The following is a 25,075-nucleotide window of genomic DNA, read 5'->3' as shown; positions in this document are numbered from 1 at the left end:
GAATTGAAGTCGCCAAATATTAAATAATAGCCCACAAGAAAATCTCAGGAGGAACCCTGAACAAACCAACACTAATTTGATCCATGTTCAGTGAAGCTTTTGTTACAAATCATTTCCAGTCCTTTTTAATCAGGTTATATTTGGAAGACTGGATGAATAATTTAATTACAAATGCTTAATTTTAGGGGTGACCCCATTTTTAGCTGAATTAACAAAGCTGTACCCTGCTACCACCTTTTCAACACATGGAGGACCGAGAGCATGGGGGATCTTGTTCTGCCTGACTCTGTTAGATCAGTGATTACTCCAATAGATGGTCACCAGGTGATTGCAGGTCACGCTACCTCTGCCCAACCTCCTAACTGAAGACCTTGACAAATAGTCACAGTGGAAATTACATGCGCCGGACTTTGAAATGCTCCTGAAATATAAACAGATTTAACATAAAGACAAGTTTCATCTGTCATTTCTCATTATTTCTCCTTTTTTTTAATTTAAATCAGATTTATTTCTGGATGTAGTGATATTGTCACTGGATTAGCAACCGGGAGACTCTGGTTAATGCTCTGGGAACACAGCATCTCACCACAGCTGCTGGGATTTAAATTCAATTAAATAAAAATCTCTGGGATATAGAGCTAGTTTCAGTAACCAGGCCAACCATCGTAAAAACTCATCTGGTTCACTAACTTCCTTTAGGGAAGGAAATCTGTCCTACCCAGCCTGGTTTACACGTGACTCCAGGCCCACACTGACTCCTAACTGCCCTGTAAAATGACCCCAGAAGCCACCCAATTCAAGGACAGTGAGGGACGGCCACCACATGGTAGTCGGGTCAGTGGCATCCACTTCCCCTGGAAGAATAAAAAAAGAGCAAATGTATTTCTTGTGGCTATAATTTTGCCAGATGTCAGTGGTTTAGACAGGGCTGATTCCTACTGGGTCCTTATTGTACGTCTGTCTTTGAAGACCCACTGTACAGTGGTTACCACGGATGTACAATTAATGGCATTCATATCCATGAGCAAGAGACTAGGTGTCTCCAGCCACTTTGTAAAGCTGATTAAGAACTTTTAAAAAATTTCCTCATGGGATGTGCATGTCACTGGCTGGGCTACTTTCTCTTGTCCTTCCCAAGTTGCTTTTGAGGAGGTAGCAGTAAGCTTTTTCCCTGAACTGCTGTAGTCCATGTTCTTTTTGAAATGGAGTCTCTGCTGTACATGTTGGGCGATGTGATTTGTATTGCATCTTCAGATTCTAAATATTGTCTTCCAGGAGAATTATGCTGTGGTGAGGCTCAAACACTGAGCTCTGTCACACCGAGTGAGTAATACACCCCTGGCTTGAATGTGACCTGCTGGTGTAGAAATCCTCTGGTCTATCAATGTCACACCATTTGAGAACAAATGGGGACATGACCATATTCCACGTTGTTTTGATTCAACTCATTAACAACTTATGATAAAAGCAGATACAATTCTTCCACAATTATAATTGCTGAGTAGGGAGATGTTCTTTCATTGCATGACTGGCAAAAGGGTAGAGTCTAAATCTTGCTGTTGATCTCTTTCAGTTTGCGGTGATATCCATGGTCAGTTCTTCGATCTGATGAAGCTGTTTGAAGTTGGTGGATCTCCAGCATCTACTCGTTACCTCTTCCTTGGTGACTATGTGGACAGAGGTTATTTCAGCATTGAAGTGAGTCTGAGAGTTTGTCTTCTGTATTTGTAGGATGGGGACTTGGTTATTAGACATGAAGGAAACTAGGCCAATATTATCCTCCCTCCTCTTCAAAGACCTTCCATCCACATCATCTTCACCTCCACACTTTGGCATTTCTGTGTTCCTCTGGTAGATCTTCAGTCTTGCACCTCCCAGAACTTACAAACTCAACCAAATCTCTGCTTTCCTGAGCTGAACTCTCACCATATCCTCTGCGCCCATCGCCCCGTGTTCTCTGACCTGCATTGAGCCCTGCCGTGCTAACACCTTATTTGAAACATTTCCATTCTCACTTTCAAATCTTTCTCTGGTTTTGCCCAGCCCCTCCCATCATGATGTGAAATCTTCTGAACCCTTTAAAATGTCTGCACTCCTGACTCTAACCTCCCGCACACCCCAGATTGCTCAGCCACTGGTGTCTTGCCTTTATCCGGTCTCAGAATTCCCTCTCGAAATTCCTTTGATACCTTCCTCGCTCCTTTTTTTTTAAGACATTGTTTAACACCACTTTCCTTTGACCAAGCTTTTGATCAGTTCTCCTAATATCTCGTCACACATTTACTGTTGGATTCTGTTGAATACTTCTGAGCAGTACATCGAGATACTTGACTGTAATAAAGATACGAGAGGTTATTATTGATAGGGTGAAGTAATTCTAAAACAATGCAGGAGTACAAAGCCGAACAATTAGGGCCCTTTTTTAGTTGTATGTATTTCCGCGTTTCTGACTGACAGATGTGGGCTCCCAGTTATTTTCCTGACCTCTAATCCATGACCAATCCTCTCCTCCTTTACCTGAAGGTAAGGCATTTGGACACAGGAGTCCCACGATCAGCAATTCCCCCTCCAACCTCCTATTTCTTCCCGCTCCCGTTAAGATATTCCTTTTCAACATCAACCCCCTGTCCAGGCTAACTTCTCAAAGTCCTCCTCTTTTTCTCCATCTCCATTTTGCTGCTGCCTCTGAAGCACCTAAAGAATTTTTCAAAAATCATTAGAACAGAATTGGTAAAGTGAGTTTTGAGAAGGTTTGTAGCTCAGGTTGAGGTTCTGGGTGTAAGTTTGTTCGCTGAGCTGGAAGGTTTGTTTTCAGATGTTTCATCACCATACCAGGTAACATCATCAGTGAGCCTCCAGATGAAGCACTGGTGGTATGGCCCACTTTCTGTTTGTGTGTTGAGGTTTCCTTGAGTTGGTGATATCATTTCCTGTTCTTTTTCCTTCGGGGGTGGTAATTGGGATCCAAGTCGATGTGTTTGTTGATAGAGTTTCAATTGAAATGCCATGCTTCTCAGAATTCTCATCTGTGTCTCTGTTTGGCTTGTCCAAGGATGGATGTGTTGTCCCAGTCGAAGTGAAGCCCTTCTTCATCTGTGGGTCCAACTTTGGTTTCACTGCGTGGATGACACCTTTGTCACCACTAAATGAAACAAGTTAGAAGAAATGTTCACTACCATCAATATTGCCCTTACTGGCATAAAATTCACTAAAGAGAAGGAAAACAACAACAAACTGTTGTTACTGGATGTCGTAGTAGAGCGAACAGCCAATGGGGAGCTTCAAACCAGCATCTACAGGAAAACAACACATACGGATCAAATACTGAATAACAGAAGCAATCATCCCAACATCCACAAACGAAGCTGCATTAGAACATTATTTCAATGAGCCACCACACACTGCAGTACAGAGGAATGACGCAGAGCAGAGGGAAATCACCTATACAGTGTATTCAATGGGATGCATGGTGGCTTCGTGGTTAGCACTGCTGCCTCACAGCGACAGGGACCCAGGCTCGATTCCAGCCTTGGGTGACTATCTGTATGGAGTTTGCACATTCTCCCCGTGTCTGCGGGGATTTTCTCCATGTCTCCTGTGATTTCCTCCCACAGTCCAAAGATGTGCAGGTCAGATGAATTGGCCATGCTAAATTTCCCATAGTGTTAGGTGCATTGGTTAGAGGGAAATGACTATGGGTGGATTATTCTTCGGAAGGTCGGTGTGGACTTGTTGGGCCGAAGGGCCTGTTTCCACACTGTAGGGAGTCTAATCCTAATCCAAAAAAATGGGTACCCAATGAACACAGTCCGCCAATTTCTCAGCAACAAACCCAAAAAAGCAGGCAAAACACATTCAGAAACCCTAGCCACTCTCACCTTCTTCAAAGACTTTTCAGAAATGACTGCCAGATTACTCAGCCCCCTTGGCATCATGGTAGCCCACAAACCCACCAACACACTAAAACAGCAGCTAATGAACTTGAGAGACACTATAATGACGACAAGCAAAACTAATGTCATTTACAAAATACCGTGCAAGAAATTGTGACAAACACTACATTGGACAAACAGGCAGCAAACTAGCCACCAGGATACATGAACATCAACTAGCCACTAAACAACATGACCCTGTCTCACTATCCTTACATACAGATGAGGAAGGATACCACTTCGACTGGGACAACATATTTATTCTAGGACAAACCAAACAGGGACATACACGAGAATTCCTAGAAACATGGCATTCCAACCAGAAACCCTATCAACAAACACATTGACTTGGATCCCATTTACCACCCCTTGAGAAAAAGAACCGAAATGATGTCACCACCGGAAATGACATCACCAACCTAAGGAAATGTAAACACACAAATAAAAAGCTGGCCATGCCACCAGTGCTTCATCTGGGGAGGCTCACTGAAGATGTTACCTAGTATGGTGATGAAATGTCCAAAAATGAACCTTCCGGCTCAGCCAGCAAACCTACACCTAAAATTGTGAAAGTTGTGATTTCCCTATCCCCAGGCTGTTCTCCTCTCCTCTGTGTTGTCCTATCCTCTGTGTTGTCCTCTAGTTGGAATTGACACACCCAAAACCTAGAAACTGTTCCCCTCTCAGCTTCAGTACTTTCAGAAACATTTGTGCTGTTGTAAATTCAGGAGCACAGCAGCCAGTTTGATAATAAATGGGTCATCTATTTTCCTGAGATTGGTGAGGGATGAATATTAGCCCAGAGTAACTCAGCTCTTCCACTTCAGAGTAATAATATCCAGTGCCGGTGCTTTGTTCAATGCCTCATTCGAAAGATGAAGCCCCCTCTAGTTCTGACAGTAACCTGTGTGTTCTAGTGTAGCATTTGCTGGACTGAGACTTGAATCTCAATGCCCTCACTCTGAGGTGAGAGAGCTGTTCACCGAGCAAAAGTGACACCATGATGTAATGCCAGCTTTCACGATTTGAGGATGATTTGGCTCCCCTCAGGATCCTCTGTGAGATTTCATGGGAATGACCAAGCTGAGTTCTGACCTGCAGATCTTTGGTACACAGTACTGAATGTCCTGTGAGGTGGTGGGATCTGGGTAGCACGATTTGCTTCCTGCTCTGCCATTGGCCTGCTTCATCGTTAAGGTGTTTGGACTCAATGTGAAGTACCTCGATGGATAGATAGTTGCCATTTTGAATGATTGGTAACAATGCAGTGATGTCCTGTTAATGTCCTGTTTGCTCAACTCACAGTGGTCAGCATTCCAGAGAAGGGGTCACAATCCATGGCAAAGACAGTGAAGCTCACATTGGAACACAGTAACAATAATAGCAGGCCATTGTGCCAATTGGGGTCGGGTGCTTTGAGACATCAAAATGACCCAGGCTCTGAACATTGCCGGTCTTCCATTATTTGGAAACACAATTGCTATTTGATCATTGAAGTTCCGTTGTATAGCCCGGCATCTGTCCTTTTTCTCTACTCTCAGGTATCAGTAAACTGACAGGTGAAGTGGGACTAAGAGTATTGTACTGAGTGAAAGACTCGACCATTCTCCTCAGCTAGCCACGCTCTCCAAAGCCCCTCCTGAGCTTAATGCAGAGCCAAGCTCATTTCCTGCGTGAATAATACGTTTTTTTGTCCCCTGTCCATTTGGGGCCACATCCTTCTCAGCATCTATGATTGAGTACCCTCCTTTTTGGTTATTTCTTTTCCCTTTGTGCGTAACTACTCTTAAACCTAATATAGCGATCACTATTTCTGAGGTGCTCCCCACTGACACAGGCTCCACTACATTCTGCAGTGTCCAATCCAACACTGCTTCCATTCTCATTGACTCAGACGGCTGATGGTCAAGAAAGTTCTTCCATACAGATTTGAGGATTTTCTCCTCTTCCTTTTATTGGTCTATTTCTTCAGTCTATGTGAGGACAATTGATCTTACATCTTGCTGAAATTTAATTTGTTTCTTCAATGTCTTCCTGCAATGTTAGTGTACATTGCAGCAGCTTTTACTGAAGGGTCAATGTGTAAACTGTAGTTCAGTGTTTAGCTCAGGTTCAAGTCCCAGTGCACAGACAGAAGCACATCACTAGAACTGGCAATGTCAGTGCATTGCTGAGGGACTGCTACAGGAAGGATATTATTAAACTGGAGAGGATTCAGAAAAGATTTACCGGGATGTTGCCAGGAATGGAGGGTTTGGGTTATACAGACAGACTGGATATGCTGTGACATTGTTCACTGGAGCATAGCAGGTTGAGGGCTGACTTTAAAGAAGTTTATAAAATCATGAGGGGCATACATAAGGTGAATGATGAGAGTCTTTTCCCTTGGGTAGGGGAGTTCAAAACGCAGTGACATATTTTTAAGGTGAGAGGAGAGAGATTTACGAAGAACGTTTACACAGTGGTTCACGTGTGGAATGAACTTCCAGAGGTAGTGGCTGATGCTGATACAGTTACAACATTTAACAGATGTTTGGATAAATTGATGAATAAGAAAGGTTTGGAGGGATCTGGGCTCAGTGCAGGCAGGTGGGACTAGTTTAGTTTGGGAATATGGTCAGCATAGATTAGTTGGATGGATGGGTCTGTTTCAGTGACTCCATGTTCCATTGTTGGAGATGCGGTCTTTCAGATGAGAAATAATGCTGAGGCCCCCTCTATTCCATGAGGCAACATCATAGAGCCCTGATGATATTTTGAAGAGGCTGTGGGGGGAAGGGGGAGGGAGGAGAAGTTTCGTCTCTTTGTTCTTTATCCCTCAGTCAGCAGCACTCTCAGATAATCTGGTTGTTGTCATATTGCAACGTCGTGGGCTCACAAATTCACTGTCACATTTAGTACCAGTGACTACACTTCACAGGTAGTTCATTGTCAATAAAGAGCTGTTGATGAGGTTGTGAAAGGTGCTATGTAAATACAAGTCCTCATTTGTTTGGAGGCAATAGTACGATTCTGAAATAGAGACATAGAGATGTACAGCACGGAAACAGACCCTTCGGTCCAACCTGTCCATGCCGACCAGATATCCCAACTCAATCTAGTCCCACCTGCCAGCACCCGGCCCATATCCCTCCAAACCCTTCCTATTCATGTACCCATCCAAATGCCTCTTAAATGTTGCAATTGTACCAGCCTCCACCACTTCCTCTGGCAGCTCATTCCATACACGTACCACCCTCTGTGTGAAAACGTTGCCCCTTAGATCTTTTTTATTTTTTTCCCCCTCACCCTAAACCTATGCCCTCTAGTTCTGCACTCCCCGACCCCAGGGAAAAGACTTTGTCTATTTATCCTATCCATGCCACTCATAATTTTGCAAACCTCTAAAAGGTCACCCCTCAGCCTCCGACGCTCCAGGGAAAACAGCCCCAGCCTGTTCAGCCTTTCCCTGTAGCTCAGATCCTCCAACCTTTATAAATCTTTTCCGAACCCTTTCAAGTTTCACAATACCTTTCGATAAGGCTGAGATCAGAATTGCACACGATATTCCAAAAGTGGCCTAACCAATGTCCTGTACAGCCGCAACATGACCTCCCAACTCCTGTACTCAATACTCTGACCAATAAAGAAAACATACCAAACGCCGCCTTCACTATCCTATCTACCTGCGACTCCACTTTCAAGGAGCTATGAACCTGCACTCCAAGGTCTCTGTTCAGCAACACTCCCTAGGACCTTACCATTATGTGTATAAGTCCTGCTAAGATTTGCTTTCCCAAAATGAAGCGCCTCGCATTTATCTGAATTAAACTCCATCTGCCACTTCTCAGCCCATTGGCCCATCTGGTCAAGATCCTGTTGTAATCTGAGGTAACCCTGTTTGCTGTCCACTATACCTCCAATTTTGGTGTCATCTGCAAATTTACTAACTATACCTCTTATACTCGCATCCAAATCATTTATGTAAATGACAAAAAATAGAGGACCCAGCACCGATCCTTCCTCCCACCTCCATCCCCCATCACAAAGGACTCAAAGCCCTCCGCTTCTTCCTTTCCCGCCGCACTAACCAGTACCCTTCCACTGACACCCTCCTTCGACTGACTGAACTGGTCCTCACCCTGAATAACTTCTCTTTTCAATCCTCCCACTTCCTCCAAACTAAAGGAGTTGCCATGGGCACCCGCATGGGCCCCAGCTATGCCTGCCTCTTCGTAGGATATGTGGAACAGTCCATCTTCCGCAACTACACTGGCACCACCCCCCACCTTTTCCTCCGCTACATCGATGACTGTATCGGCGCTGCCTCGTGCTCCCACGAGGAGGTTGAACAGTTCATCAACTTTACTAACACCTTCCATCCCGACCTGAAATTCACCTGGACTGTCTCAGACTCCTCCCTCCCCTTCCTAGACCTTTCCATTTCTATCTCGGGCGACCGACTCAACACAGACATCTATTATAAACCGACTGACTCCCACAGCTACCTGGACTACACCTCCTCCCACCCTGCCCCCTGCAAAAACGCCATCCCATATTCCCAATTCCTTCGTCTCCGCCGCATCTGCTCCCAGGAGGACCAATTCCAACACCGCACAACCCAGATGGCCTCCTTCTTCAAGGACCGCAGATTCCCCCCAGACGTGATCGACGATGCCCTCCACCGCATCTCCTCCACTTCCCGCTCCTCCGCCCTTGAGCCCCGCTCCTCCAACCGCCACCAAGACAGAACCCCACTGGTTCTCACCTACCACCCCACCAACCTGCGCATACAACGTATTATCCGCCGCCATTTCCGCCACCTCCAAACGGACCCCACCACCAAGGATATATTTCCCTCCCCTCCCCTATCAGCGTTCCGCAAGGACCACTCCCTTCGTGACTCCCTTGTCAGATCCACACCCCCCACCAACCCAACCTCCACCCCCGGCACCTTCCCCTGCAACCGCAGGAAATGTAAAACTTGCGCCCACACCTCCACACTCACTTCCCTCCAAGGCCCCAAGGGATCCTTCCATATCCGCCACAAGTTCACCTGTACCTCCACACACATCATCTATTGCATCCGCTGCACCCGATGTGGCCTCCTCTATATTGGTGAGACAGGCCGCTTACTTGCGGAACGCTTCAGAGAACACCTCTGGGCCGCCCGAACCAACCAACCCAATCACCCCGTGGCTCAACACTTTAACTCCCCCTCCCACTCCACCGAGGACATGCAGGTCCTTGGACTCCTCCACCGGCAGAACACAACTACACGACGGCTGGAGGAGGAGCGCCTCATCTTCCGCCTGGGAACCCTCCAACCACAAGGTATGAATTCAGATTTCTCCAGCTTCCTCATTTCCCCTCCCCCCACCTTGTCTCAGTCGGTTCCCTCAACTCAGCACCGCTCTCCTAACCTGCAATCCTCTTCCTGACCTCTCCGCCCCCACCCCACTCCGGCCTATCACCCTCGCCTTGACCTCCTTCCACCTATCCCACCTCCATCGCCCCTCCCCCTAGTCCCTCCTCCCTACCTTTTATCTCAGCCTGCTTGGCTCTCTCTCTCTTATTCCTGATGAAGGGCTCATGCTCGAAACGTCGAATTCTCTATTCCTGAGATGCTGCCTAACCTGCTGTGCTTTGACCAGCAACACATTTGCAGCTGTGATCTCCAGCATCTGCAGACCTCATTTTTTGCACTCCACTGGTCACAGGCCTCCAGTCTGAAAAACAACCCTCCTCCACCACCCTCTGTCTTCTACCCTTGAGCCCGTTCTGTATCCAAATGGCTAGTTCTCCCAGTATTCCATGAGATCTAACCTTGCTAATCAGTCTCCCATGGGGAACCTTGTCAAACGCCTTACTGAAGTCCATATAGATCACATCTACTGCTGTGCCCTCATCCATCTTCTTTGTTACTTCAAAAAACTCAATCAAGTTTGTGAGACATGATTTCCCACGCACAAAGCTATGTTGACTATCCCGAATCAGTCCTTGCCTTTCCAAATACCTGGAGAAAGTGAGGACTGCAGATGCTGGAGATCAGAGCTTAAAAAATGTGTTCCTGGAAAAGTGCAGGAGGTCAGGCAGCATCAAAGGAGCAGGAGAATCAACGTTTCAGGCATAAGCCCTTCCTTATGCCCGAAATGTCGATTCTCCTGGTCCTTTGATGCTGCCTGACCTCCTGCGCTTTTCCAAATACATGGACATCCTGTCCCTCAGGATTCCCTCCAACAACTTGCCCACCACCGAGGTCAGGCTCACCGGTCTATAGTTCCCTGGCTTGTCTTTACCGCCCTTCTTAAACAGTGGCACCACATTTGCCAACCTCCAGTCTTGGAATGCTGAGAACATTCTAATATCACAGCAGTTAGTGTTTAACTCCTTGGTTGATACATATTGCACCTTCCCTAATGTCATTAACATTCAATCATGAAACGTATTTTAATTTCCTGATGGCTATATTAAAAAATAGAATTATGCAGTCACTTCAGTTCATCTGTCCCTTATATTTAAAAAAACGTCTTGTTTCTGCACTGGCGGAAACCGGAATGGCAGAATTGTTTTCAAAGAGTATTTGACCTGACACTGGTGAGCTTAATTAAAATGTGCAGTTAATAGTTGAAGCATTCTCTCTCCTGATGCTAATGCACCCTAATGGCCTCCATCAAAACAATGCATTGACTGTACTCTTCAACAAGTGCACACACACGGGTGCACATGCATGAGCATGCACATGTTCACATAAGTGTATATGCATACATGTCAGCGCATATGCAGAGGCATGTGCACACGCAGGCACACACACACATGCAGTCAAAAACACGCACGGATGCAGCAACATTGAGTGTTCCTCCTTCGCTTCACTGCTGACCAGGGAGAGAGGTGGGATCCTCCTTGGCTCGGTGATGAGAGGGCCAAATTCTTGATTTCCAGGAGGACCTCAAAAAAGATGCAAAGAATTCACATAATTTTTCACGTAATTCTTTTCTGTTCCACAATTTGAAAACAATCTTTGGTCAATAATATTGGCGTAGTGAACGGGGACCTAGACTAGAACTAAAACAAATCAATGCAAGAGAAATTGAGTTGTCTTGAAGCCCCGGTTTAATGACTTTCTGCTCATTTCATCAAACATCACAGACTGGGGATCATTAATCTCCCTCACCTGAGTCACTGTGTTATCCCTGCTGTCAAAACACTCTTCATGGTTCATTTTACTGTCGAATTAAAATATTGAAGGGTAAGGTCAGCAGGGCTCCAAGGTAACCTCATAAAATGGTATTAAGAATGACATTAATTCATGAATCTCATCTGTCTCTCTAATGAAAAGTATTGAAGCACATGTCTGTTTTTTATTGTTTTAAGTATGCAGGCGTGTTGCACCCGGGGATGGTCAGATTGTCAGTGGAATGTTCTGATGGTGATTGATTGGGATCTGAATCTGATCAACTCCAGAAATCACCAAACATCCAGGTTGTCTGCTGCTGTGTCTCTAGACCAGTGGGATGAGTTTTACAGCGAAAGCCCATTTGCTCTTCAGAGTATCTTTACTGAGCGCATGGCAGCAAGCCGTCTACAGAGTGCATTTAAAACAACTGTCTATGAACTGCAGGAAAATTCTAGATCCAACGTGCAGTAGGTGCTAGATTATTTGTTAAACAAAATGCAGAGAGTCACTCACAGACACGTGGGTTGGAGATATTTTTGAATCGACCTGTTCAGAGATGTTCTGACACACCTCTGGAGCAGGTGAGAATTGAACCTGGGCTCCTTGTCCAGAGGGTTGGATGCTACTGCTGTGCCACAGGAGTCCAATATAAAAGTTATATGAGTGAGTTACATTAGTTCAGTTTGTACTGTCTCAAGGTGCGATCAATGGGGGTTATCAAATCATCTCCCTCCAGACCAGGAATAGCAATGTCACAGCCAGCATCGACTGACATTGAATTGGAAGCAGGTTAGATATTGTGTTTGTAATACTGCCCTCTGTGAGAGATGTGTACTGGAAACAAGACTCCTAAAGTCCCAGTGCTTCCTTTTGATTTAATTTTGTGAAGATGGGGGAGAATGGGATGGACCCCAGCCATCAGCATCATGAAGGAAGGAAGAGTTTGCGCAGTGGTTTCTGCAGGAGCTTTCTGAGTGAGAAACTAACTCATACGCTCGAGTCAAACAGCGGAGAAATCCGATTTGCAATTCAAATAAGTCAAATTGAAACCCAACTGTTTGCATTTACATAGTGACTTTAATCAAATAAAACATCCCAGGGCACTTCATTCAAGTGTTCTCAGAGAAGGTTTGGCAGCAGTACATGTGACGATGTGCGCACACACTCCTGGATTTAGTTAACACATTTCTAATTCCTAGAAGCATTTGACTAGATACTATCTGTTTCAAAGTGTAATTCCTGCACATTTTTCACAAAACGCATTGCCATTCCCACTGGTGTAAATTGCAGTAGTCCATGTCATGAACAAAGTTCAGTGGAGTTCTGTGGCTGGAAATCCTGCAGTGAGTAACCAACCTCCCGCCTCCCCACTTGCCCTGGATGGGGGCTGCTCCAACAACACTCAAGAGGCTTGACACCATCCAGGACAAAGCAGCCACTTGATTGGCAACACATCCACAAACATTCACTCCCTCCAGCACCGGCACTCAGCAGCAGCAGTGTGTACCATCTACAAGATGCTCTGCAGAAATTCACCAAAGATCCTTAGATCCCACAACCATTTCCATCTAGCAGGGCAATGACAGTGGATATACCGGAACACCTCCAAGGCATTCACCATCCTGACTTGGAAATATATCACCATTCCTTCACTGTCACTGAATCAAAATCCTGAGCCAAGTGGGCTGCGGGAGTTCCTGAAGGCAGCTGGTTACCTTGTCCAAGTGGGCTGCGGGAGTTCCTGAAGGCAGCTGGTTACCTTGTCCAAGGGAATTCGGGACGGGTAAGAAATGTTTGCAGTGATGCTCATTGATGAACACTGCTCACTAATATGTACAGTCCCTGTGATGATCATCTCCATAATTCACATCCTTTCTCTCTCGTTTTCCAGTGTGTGTTGTACCTTTGGGCCTTGAAAATCTTGTATCCAAAAACGTTGTTTTTACTTCGTGGAAACCATGAATGTCGGCATTTGACGGAATATTTCACTTTTAAACAAGAATGTAAGTATGAACTGTGCCTCATTCTGGTGGGTTAACAAGGCTGTTTGTGAAAACCTTCGTTAATGACTGTTTAGAGCTCAACCAGAATATTGTACCCAATTCTGAGCTCCATGGTTTATATAAATTGCCAAGGCCCCTCAGAGGGTGTAGAGATTACCCCACACAAGGCCAGGACCGAGGGACTAATGTGAATGTACAGAGACTGGAGAAATCGGGATTTTTCTCCTTCGGGCAGAGAGGGTTATGGGTAGATTTAATATAGATGATCAAAATGGATGTGTTTCATTCATCGGAGAAACTGCTTGCAGTGACGGGAGATGTAGGAGCGAGAGGACCCAGCTTTAAGGCAATTGACCATAATGACAGAGGGAGCTAATTTTTCTTGATGTAGTAAGTGGTTGTGATCTGGAACATGCTGCCTGAAAGGGCAGTGGAAGCAAGCTCTCCTACAACCTTCCTAAAATTTGGGGACCCACTTGTGATGCAGTGGTAGTGTTCCTATCTCTGGACTAGGAGGCCAGGGTCCTACCTGCTCCAAAGGTGTGTAATACATCTCTGAACAGGTTGGTTAGGAAAATCGGTTAAATTTTAAAAACAAAAGGGAATTTGGTCAAATACTTGACAGTTTGGGAAAGCAGGCTATGGTGCCATTAGATAACTTTCAAAGACACAGGTATGATTGGCCAAATGTTGCTCCATTGCCTTCTGTTCCTGTGACCTGCTTTTATTATACGTCAAAGGAGCAGGTAAAAAGCTACAGTTTGAAGTGACTGATGATGTCCCCAGAAAACCTCTTGTAAAAGCCTGTCATTGTTTCAGAGGTTGTCTCGTTGCTGCCTGATCTCTGTCCCCCTCAGCTTCCGGCTAAGGGCTGGAATAATCCTGTGGTTTGGAGTATGACTAGCACACCCCAAGTGAGAACAGGCAGCCTGATCAGTCACATTTAATTTTTCAAAAAATAAATGGACTAATATTTGAGGCAAGGATGCAAGGAGAAAGTTAACCAGAGTGTGAAGTTCTTTATAATCCGTTGTCAAAGTGAAGGTGCATCAAGGCCACCTCTCCTTCCCACTGAATACTTCTCCAGAGAGACACTCCACAAAGTGCCTGAGTGTGACTTGATTCATCAAAAACACTGGGACACAGGCATCACACATTGCAACTCCAGAGCATATTCACAGTGGTTTATAGTTGGCTTGACTCTTGTTGGAATGCCTGAGGAGAGTCTTGTTGGTTCTGTTGCTGTCAAGTGTATAGTTTGTTTAAAAAAAAGTGTTGAAACTTATTACCAACTACAGGTTGTTCTGCTAAAACATGCTATTCATCAATGTGAATTGGCTGTAAGGTGGTTGACAAACTGGGGGCCCTGTTTCTAAAGGGTGAACTTCTAAAGTGTGTGTTGGCAATATCGCGATTGCATCGCCAGTACTTTAAGTGCTCTTTTTATTGCAGGATTTTTATACAGTGTGGGGTCATACAGGAACACACCCACTGCATAATAAAAGAGCAGCCTGTAATGTCGCTCTCGCTGTCACTCTCGCTCTGTGTGTGTGTGTCTCCCTCTGTCTTCCCCTTTGTGTCTGTCTCTCTCGCGCTCTCTCTCGCACTTGCAAACCTTACTGACTGGCTACCAAGTGAACCCAGCTTTGTCACCCTGTAAAATGTACTGGGTTTCAATAACTCCACTGAATCAGAATTGGTTTGATGCCAACAACAACTTTCAACTTTTTTTATAGCTCCTCCTTTTGGTTTGTCTCTGAACCTTACAGGAGCTTGGAGGCTTGGTGGCCAACAGCTTGACCAAAGAGTTGAGTTTTAAGGAATGTCTCAAGAAGGGTAGAGAACGGGAGAGGTTTCACGAAGGAATTCTAAAGCTTCAGATCTGGACTGTTTAAGATGCAGTTATCAACTGGGGAAGGATAGCAAACTGAGATGTTTGAGGCCAGAACAGGAGATAAGCAGAGATCAGGGAAGACTGCAGGGTGGGAGGATGTTTAAGACTGAAAGCTTCTGAATGCATTATTTGACAAACTGTTTTGAGAAGGAGATACAATTCTTTCAGCCCACCTTGCCATAAATATTCAAGATGAATAGATTTAAATAACTTTCAATAAATATGCATCATGCTAGGAGTTATCCAAACTATTTCCATCAAAATTGGAAGTTTCCTCCCATTGACTTTGTATAGGATCACACTGAGATGAGATTTGTAACTGTGTAGGAACCATCCACTGAACCAGTGAAGGAAAGGAGAACAATTGTGGCTGATTTCTATTTCTGTTCAGAACCTTTCTCTCTGTGTGCTTAAATACTGGCCCCAAGATAGACAATGTTATTGTTTAATGGTGATCAATCCTGTGAACTCCTATGGGATCGTGGTGTTATGAAGATGTAGAGGTGTAATGTACCTTTAAGAGAGTTGAAAAGCTAACAAGGACTGACAAAGCTCAGAGTCCTGAACAATTAGGGCGGCACGGTGGCACAGTGGTTAGCACTGCTGCCTCACAGCGCCAGGGACCTGGGTTCAATTCCTGCCTCAGGCGACTGACTGTGTGGAGTTTGCACGTTCTCCCCGTGTCTGCGTGGGTTTCCTCCGGGTGCTCCGGTTTCCTCCCACAGTCCAAAAGACGTGCGGGTCAGGTGAATTGGCCATGTTAAATTGCCCATAGTGTTAGGTAAGGGGTATATGTAGGGGTATGGGTGGGTTGCGCTTCGGCGGGTCGGTGTGGACTTGTTGGGCCGAAGGGCCTGTTTCCACACTGTAAGTCTAAAAAAAAAGATAACAATGTAACACTTGATCAAAAGAAATAGCAGCAGATGGGTTGCCATGATACAAAGAACAAATTCAAATTCGGTCTGTCATTTTAAGTTATACTCGATATACCGAAATCCAATCAAATTTGAATTTTGTATTTTGATAATGTTAAAAACAATGAAACAATCTGATGTTTTGGGGTATAAAAGTAGACATTTTGAATAGTCATGGGGAGAACTGTCAAAAACCACCAAATGTAGACTGCTAGCTGAAGAGCTCTCTGGAAGGTACCTGTCTGTGGGGAGTTTGTGCAACAGAACATCAAGACTGACCTGGAGAGAATCTACAGAGGAAAATCTACAAAAGGGTGACTGGTTTTGAAACATGATTACATTTTTTTTGTATATCTTAATCAAGATCTTTTAACAGACTAGTATTGTTGAGTGGGAGGTAAAAGATGGGTTTAAAAAAAGGAGTTGTAAATAATTGTTGGTTTTAATGTTCTCTACTGGACTTAAAGAATAAAGTTGTTAATTTTTACTTTAATTAGTGACCTCTGGGATAGTTCTTTGCCTTTTGAATTTTACCAGATTACGGTATAGAGTGAATCTTTTCTGTGATGCTGGTTTAAGTTAGGAGAAGGGTTTACCCCCGTGTCTTACCAAGTGGGACTACTTCTGATTGCACCGGTAGAATGGACAGACGTGTGGCAGTTGGGATTTTGTGAAGTGGTTCATTCTGGCAAAAGGCACAAATCACAGAATTGGTGCAACACAGAATGGGCCATTCAGCCCATTGAATCAGACTCTCCAAATGAGCAATGCATCTCCCGCCACTCTGCTGCCTTTTCTCTGTAACCGTACTCACTTTTCCTCTTCCGGTAACCACTTCATTCCCTTTTGAATGTCTGAATTGGACCTCCCTCTGCCGCACTCTCAGTGAAATCCAGACCCTATCCCCCATGCTGCAGGGACATTTGTCCTCGTGTTGCATTTGCTTCTTTTAAATCTATCTGCTCTGCTTCTTGATCTTTGAACAAGAGGAAACATTCTCTCCCTGTTGTCTGTGTTCAGGCTAGTGTCTGAATGCTTCGACCAAATCTCCCCTGGGTTTTCCTTTCTCCAAGGAGAATCATCCCAGCTTCTCCCATCTGTCCTCAAATCAGAAATTCCTTAATCCTGGAATCATTCTCATAAATTTCTCTACACTCTCCAATGCCTTTGACCCCCTTCCTAAAGTACAATGCCCAGAACTGGGCACAGTGCTCCACCTGAGATCTAACCAGTGTCTTGTATAACCTTCTGTTTGAACTGTTAGGGGTGGACAATGTGGACCTAATGGTGAAGGACAGTTTGGGAGTGTGTGCAGGAACAGAGTGATGTGAGAGCTCAGTTCTGAGAGCTCGAAGGTGCCAGAAAAAATTGAAAGTGATTCACAAAGTGTGTGGCACCTGGGGCTTGAAAAGGCATCAAGTGCAAAACAGCAAGATTATTGTGGACTTGGCTGGGCTCTGGTTAGTGCATCCAAGTTTAGACTCAATACTTGAGGAAGGATGTGAGGATTTGAGATTGTGTGTACAGGAGACATTGTAATGATTTTGAGAACGGAGGATTTTTGCCACAAGGTCAGATTGATGTTCTCTCTGAAGCACGTGAGATTGAAAGGAGGTTTGTTCGAGGTGTTTAACTTTAGTTTGGATAAGATAGATGAGGAAATCCTCATGTCAGACAATGGGACATCACCTTAGGGTTTTGAGAAAGTGCTGCGCAGGATCAGGCGAGAGTGGATAATTTTGATGCAGTGAGTGGAAACAGCCTGGAACTCTCTGCCTGTACGTTGGAGAGGGTGGGACCGGAATCTGAGACAATTGATCATTTCCAAAGGACATTGAATGGTCATTACTGCCCACACTTTCACCCCATATGGTTCTCTCCAGGCACACCCAAAGGCTCCGCCATGACTGTGTACATCCAGTTATATTACCAGGGAAGACCATTCACCCCTTCCAGGTTGGTCTGTCATTCAGTGAGACCATTGTCCTCGAGTCATACAGCACAGAAACAGATCCTTTGGCCCAACTTGTCCATGCCAATCAGATATTCTAAACTAATTTTGTCCCATTTGCCAGCATTTGGCCCATGTCCCTCCAAACCCTTCCTTTTCATATGCCCATCCAGATGCCTTCTAAATATTGTAATTGTACCAGCCTCCACCACTTCCTCTGGCAGCTCATTCCACACAAGTACCACCCTCTGTGTGAAAAGGTTTCCCCTCCGGTTCTTTTATATCTTTCCCCTCTCACCCTAAACCTATGCCCTCTAGTTCTGGACTCCCCGACCCCAGGGAAAAGACTCTGTCTATTTACCCTATCCATGCCCCTCATAATTTTATAAACCTCTATAAGGTCACCCCTCAGTCTCCAACGCTCCAGGGAAAACAGCCCCAGCCTGTTCAGCCTCTCCCTGTAGCTCAAATCTTCCAACCCTGGCAACATCCTTGTAAATCCTTTCTGAACCCTTTCAAGTTTCACAACATCAGGGAGACCAGAATTTAATGCAGTGTTGTAAAAGTGACCTAACCAATGTCTCGTCTGGCTACAACATGACTTCCCAACCCCTATCCTCAATGCACTGACAAGGCAAGTGTATCAAATGCCGCCTTCACTACCCTGTCTACCTGTTGGTCTGTAATCAGAATTCTATCCATTAGTGAACAAAACTCTTCCCAACTAGTGATGCACCAGTAACTGTCAATTATGGAAGAGAATTCCAACCCTCTGCCGGAGTCAATATTGCCTGGTTTTACTTGGAAGAGGGTCTGCTGCTGTACGCTGAAACCCCAGGCCATGAGTTTCCTCAGACAGCAGTAACCTCTTCCTGAGAGCTGGTGCGGAGACTCTGGGCCTGGGCTGACCATGTCCTTCTCAGCTGGTCCATGACCTCGGGACAGCGGCCGGCATTCCATTTGCCTGTTTGATGAGCTTTGCCTTCCTCTCCATGACAATATAACTTCAAATAGTCTCTTTGCACCAACACTCTTTCTAGTTCTTGAGCATTTGGAAAGCTCTCCCTCTCACTCCCTGCGTCTGAAAGTATTGTGATGATTAACAGTGTACCTCATGGCCCAGTCAGTTGCCTATTGGCTGCTCGGCCTCCTTCAGAGCGGTACCTTTTGGAAAGGCTTCTATCCCACCAAGTCTATCATTTATAATCCTCCGTGGCTCAGATGTTCGTCACTCACGCCCAGAAAAACCCTCACTATTGTGTATGCTCTCCCTATCTCTGTCAGCCCCTCCAGTCCCTACATCCCTCCCTATCTGTGTAACTTCCTCCTGCCTCTATACCCCCTCTCTGTCACTGTAAACCCCTTCTTGTCCCTACACCCCCTCCCTGTCTCTGTGACCCCCTCCAGCTCCTACACCCCCTCCCCATATCTGTAACCTCCTACAGTTCCTACACCCCCTCCCTAGCCCTGTAACCTCCTCCTACATCCCTCCCTCTCTCCAATTATTATTTCCCTCCCATCGGCAGCCATATCTTGAGCTGCTAACATTCTGAATTCCCTCCTTTGTCACTAGAAGATAATTGCTACCTTTGTCCTTTACACTGAAGAGTAATGTGAAATAACAACTATCTTATGTGCGAGCTTTAATTACTTTCACTTTAGGTATTTATTTTCATTTCTGTCTTAAACAAGTTGCATTTCACAATTTTCTCTGGAAATATTTCAGTTCCCTGGAAGAACAAGTTGTATTTTGCCTTGTGCTGCTTCCCTGAGATATCAGGTTTGGCTGGGAGCCAGTGATGTTTGTCTCGAGCAGTGATCCACTTCACAGCTCTCTAAAAATACCACCGATCCAAGGGCTCCATTCACCTGCCCCTCTCTGCTCACGTGGTGAACTGGAATAAATCAGCATTACCTCGACCTGAGCGCATCTCTGCAATTTGTAATTCTCCAAAGGACCCATATGCTACCTCTGAAACTGGGATAGACATTTCTTCAAATGATCAATCAGTCTGACATTGCCGTCTCTCCTTCTGTTGAGTTTTGAGTAGTTGTGACTGTTTTGTTCAGGGTGGTTGATATATTTATGTTGCCTCTCCCACCCCCCTGGTTACCACACCCTTGCCTACTGTTATTGTTCACTCCTCCCCTAACTGTATCCATACAGTTCGCCTTCATCCCACCCCCATGGGAGCAAATTGCACATTCTCCCCATTCCCCAGTGAAAGTGTCCTCTCCTGAATTTCCAGTTGGATTACTGTCCTTGTTTTGAGTGTCTTCCATGTGGAATCTTTATCTCCGTATCTCCCGTAATGAACCCTTTTATAGTTTTAAAGACCACTGTCAGACTCCGTAACGTTTTCTTCGCTTAATGATAAGAGTCCCGACCTGGTTACTCTCATCACAATTGTGATCTCTACGTTCTGGTACCGTCTTTTTGTACGTTTTCTCCAGTGGCTTTGCATCCTCCTTGAACATGCTGAAAAGAGCTGTTGATGGTGATCTGGTCTTTTTGTTGGAGTGGGTGGTGGGTAGTGGAAGGGGAGGGGAGGGGTGATGAGCTCCGTTGTCTGGATGGTGACCGTCTGCTTCAGATGAGCACCGACAGCGTGAGGGCTGAGGTGCATTTCCTTCCCAAGTGACCAAAGAATGGAAGGCATTGGCAAACCATCCCAGACTGTATCAGATGACAGTCCGCCCACGCAGCACAGTACTATTTGCAATGTTCACCCTTCGAAGCAAACATGCCTGAGTCCATCGTGACATAGAAAATAGCAGGCCATTTGGCCCATTCATTGTAGTCGTAGTTGATCCTCCAACTCAGTCCCCTTCTCCTACTTTCTCTCCAGGCCCTCTATCATTTAGGATTCTTGATTAAAGTTGAATATTCCATCGACTGACCAGACCAGAGGGGCTGCTCTCTCATTAGAGAGAGGCAACTGGTGGTGGTTTCACCTGAGGGTCATCATGCCTCAAGTCAGGAGAGAGGTTGAGAAAGAGAATGGTCATCTCAGACAGAGTGGGAACCACCCTGCATTACATACAAACCAGCCATTCAACCAACTGAGCTAACCATCTCTGTGTTTGCTTAAAACCTGAGGTACAACACCCACAACTGGTTATTTAGACAAAAAGTTTTTTTAAAAACAAGGTAAGGTTTTTAAGCATATCAGAGTATGTCAATCTGTGGAGGTGGACAGAACATGCCTGTCTAATCTACTTGAATTCTGTTAGAGTTGATGATGATTAACTTGCTGCATTTGTGGTTTTGATCGTATTAACTCTTAATGTGATATCTATCTGTCCAATAGGCAAAATTAAATATTCTGAACGGATATACGACGCATGCATGGATGCTTTTGACTGCCTCCCTTTAGCTGCACTGATGAATCAGCAGTTCCTGTGTGTTCACGGTGGTCTGTCTCCTGAGGTTAACACCTTAGATGATATTAAGAAAGTAAGTGCAGCCTTCCCTGTAAATAACTGTTATGTTAGTTTGTGACACTGCTTATTATTTTCAATATCATCATTTTCACTTCCTGGAGCTGACTACTTCACAACAGAGTCACCGAGAGGGACAGCACAGAAACAGACCCTTCAGTCCAACTCATCCATGAATCAGGAAAAACTGAACTATCCAACATCCACAAAGCACCATGAGCTATCAGAGTGGGGGGGAGGGGGTGTTTACAGGGGGGAGGGTGTGGTGGGCACGTGGCTGGGGATGGAGGGTTGGGAATAGTGAGTTGTTTACAGTCAGATTCAGTTCCTTCTAAACACAGAGCATGCAGATACTCAAAGCCTCTGAGCTTTTAACTGTCCAACCGCAGAGATTAGGTGCTCTCCTCTTGTTGTGGGGTTTAATTCTGTCTGTAACAGGCTGGTGGGTCTGATAGTCAGCTGATGGCTCAGTCCTGATGATTGACAGCTCCTCAGACCCCAGGAATGATCGCTGTCATTGGGGTCAAGTTGTATTAGCTACAATACAAATCATCATCATCATGGCCCATTCTCCCCTTTCTAATCAAAAAGGCCAACCCACAACATTTGGCTTGTTGCCAATTTCTGAAGTACTTCTGCTTTTAATGTTGCTGAGAGCTGCTAGTACTTCAGTGTTCGGAAGAGCGACTTGAATTTATATCGTGGCTATCACAGCCCCAGGGGGCAACCAAAGCACTTCACAGTCAAAGAAACACTTTCAAAGTGTAGTCCCTGGTATAATGTACAAAATGTAGCAGCCAGGATGTACTCAGCAAGATCCCACAAACCTCTGTGCGATAATGACCAAATAATTTGTTTAGTAACTTTGGTTGAAGGATGAATGCTGACTGTACAGTGGCTGTTGCTTCTTTGACATCTAACTGATTGATGAGCCTGTGTTTAATGAAAGATGGCATCTTCACTAAGCTCCACTCCCTCAACTCTGTGCCAGGAGTGTCCATCTTGGTATTGTGCTCACTGTCTGGGATGGGACCAGAACCAGTAACATCCTGACTCTGAAACTAAGCGTGTTATTGGTTGGTCTGAGACTTCGTAAAGCTCTTAGGCCCCATTTGGAATACTGTGTCCAGTTTTGGGCCCCACACCTCAGGAAGGACTTACCGACACTGGAATGTGTCCAGTGGAGATTCTCACAGATCATCTCTGGAATGGTAGGCCTAACACATGATGATTGGCTGAGGATCTTGGGATTGTAATCATTGGAGTTTAGAAGGTTGATGGAAGTTCTAATAGAAACTTACAAGATAATACATGGCTTATAAAAGGTGGATGCTGGGAAGTTGTTTCCAACAGGCGGGGATACTAGGACCCATGGGCACAGCCTTAAAATTAGAAGGGGGTCAATTTAGAACAGAAATGAGGAGAACATTTCTTCATCCAGAGTGTGTTGGGCCTGTGGAATTCATTGCCACGGAGGGCGGTGGAGGCCGGGACGTTAAATGCCTTCAAGGCAGAGATTGATTAATTCCTTGTGAGACTAAGAATTTAGGGCTATGGGGAGAGTGCGAGTAAGTGGCGTTGAAATGCCCATCAGCCATGATTGAATGGTGGAGTGGACTCGATGGGCAGAATGGCCTTGTTTCCACTCCTATGTCTTATGGAGCCACAGCTGTGAGGTTACAGTATTCCACAGAAGTGAATCTGGTAACTGAACTGGGGAAGAGAAGGGAGCTCTCCTTTGATCTCATTGTGTTATAACTTGGAGCTCCCTTCATGGGTTACAGGTGTTGCCACAGAGAATTCCTATGAACCGCCTCTGGCCAATTAATCATTCCACCTCCCTCGTACATTGAAGGAAAGACTGGAATGTGTCCAGCACCTCTCGAAGCTCAGCAGCCTCCTCTCTCTAAAGATAATACTGATGAGAATAACTCCTGGAGCAGCTCTGCCTTTCCCTACTACAGCAGTGTCAGCACAGACTCCCACAGGACCTCATGCAAAGATAAGTCAGCATAGTCTTAGCAGACCATAGGGCTGCTCTCGCAGGAGAGAGAAAGAGAGGGACGACTTGCAGTGAGTTTAACCTGAGGGTCACCATGCCAACAGAGGCGAAGAAGTAGAGTCCTTCCTAGGAACCTCCGATGGTGTGAGAATCGAGTGTACAGGGCACTTGTCATTATCCTGCTCCTGTAGTGCAGTGACAGCTTATCTCTCTTGTATCAATGACACAAGAGCGCAAGAGAGAGTCCGTCAGCAACTCCAGTGTCCCCGCTATATTCTCTGGATTCAGTGGAAGGATGATTGAACAGATATAGCATCCTCCTTGATGCAAGCTGCACAAACACGAGGACAAAACTGCCCCTAGACTCTGTGACAAGACGCTGAGCAGGGTCCTCGTGTTTACTGCCTCTTGAACAGCCAGTGTTCTGGGGCAGAGAAAGAAAACGTTGGAAAGACACTGTGGAACCTTCTTTGAAACGCAGCAGCATCATTGTTAATGACTGCCTGGAGATCACTAACAATCATCCAAAATGACTGATCAAGTTGCCTCATACAGAGAAGCTCAGTGCCTTAACAATGAGGCAGAGTGAAGGAAGAGGTCCTATTGCCCGAGGGATGTCCTCTGACCCCCAATCCAATGGGTTAGAAATTGGTCTGTTCAGTTACACGAAGATCCAAGGCAGATACTCGCAACTGGGATCAGATGTCATCTTTGGATTGAGGGACGACAGATGTCGAATGGATCGCAGCTGGACAGATTATGAAATAACTGAGTGATGGGCCTTAGGAAGGATTTATTCCCAACCTGAACTTAGTTAGACAGTGATTTATGTCGTTGCAGTGTTGGGACCGTTACTCGTTTCTGTCTGCTGAGTTGGGAGGGGCTTCCAACGTGGGGGCATTGGAGACACAGATGGTAGACTGAGTGGGGTCATAGAGTCGCAGAGATGTACAGCACAGAAACAGACCCTTCGGTCCAACTCATCCATGCCGACCAGATATCCCAACCCAATCTAGTCCCACCTGCCAGCACCCAGTCCATATTCCTCCAAACCTTTCCTGTTCTTATACGCATCCAGATGTCTTTTAAATATTGCAATTGTACCAGCCTCCACCACTTCCTCTGACAGCTCATTCCACACACATACCACCTTCTGTGTGAAAATGTTGCCCCTTAGGTCTCTTTTATATCCCCCCCACCCCCCAACCCTAGACCTATGCCCTCTATTTCTGGACTCCCCCACCCCAGGGAAAAGACTTTGTCTATTTATCTTATCCTCATGATTTTATAAACCCCTACAAGGTCACCCCTCAGCCTCCGATACTCCCAGGGAAAACATCCCAAACCTATTTAATTTCTCCCTATAGCTCAAATCCTCCAACCCTGACAACATCCTTGTAAGTCTTTTCTGAACCCTTTAACGTTTCACAACATCTTTCCAATAGGAAGGAGACCAGAATTGCACGCAATATTCCACCAGTGGCCTAACCAATGTCCTGTACAGCCACAACATGACCTCCCAACTCCTGTACTCAATACTCTGACCAGTAAAGGAAAGCATACCAAACGCCTCCTTCATTATCCTATATACCTGCGACTCCACTTTCAAGGAGCTATGATCCTGCACTCCAAGGTCTCTTTGTTTAGCAGCACTCCATAAGACCTTACCATTAAGTGTATAACTCCTGCTAAGATTTGCTTTCCCAAAATGCAGCACTTCCCATTTATCTGAATTAAACTCCATCTACCACTTCTCAGCCCATTGGCCCATCTGATCAAGAT

The 25,075-nt window shown here is 45.4% G+C and overlaps 1 protein-coding gene across 1 annotated transcript in view; it reads left to right on the top strand.

Annotated features, from left to right (window-relative positions):
- The window catches only part of LOC132833218 (protein phosphatase 3 catalytic subunit alpha), a 305,175-nt gene that overhangs the window by 182,626 nt on the left and 97,474 nt on the right, over positions 1-25,075 (top strand). Inside the window, exons 3-5 of the mRNA XM_060851304.1 lie at positions 1,574-1,698; positions 12,980-13,091; positions 21,162-21,307. Of these exons, the coding sequence (XP_060707287.1) occupies positions 1,574-1,698; positions 12,980-13,091; positions 21,162-21,307 (383 nt within the window). The remainder of the gene's footprint in view (positions 1-1,573; positions 1,699-12,979; positions 13,092-21,161; positions 21,308-25,075) is intronic.

This window comes from Hemiscyllium ocellatum, chromosome 36 (genome assembly GCF_020745735.1).
Source record: "Hemiscyllium ocellatum isolate sHemOce1 chromosome 36, sHemOce1.pat.X.cur, whole genome shotgun sequence".
NCBI classification, from domain to species: domain Eukaryota; kingdom Metazoa; phylum Chordata; class Chondrichthyes; order Orectolobiformes; family Hemiscylliidae; genus Hemiscyllium; species Hemiscyllium ocellatum.
The sequence above is the reverse complement of the archived record's forward strand: the minus strand, read 5'-3'. Positions and strand labels throughout refer to the sequence as shown.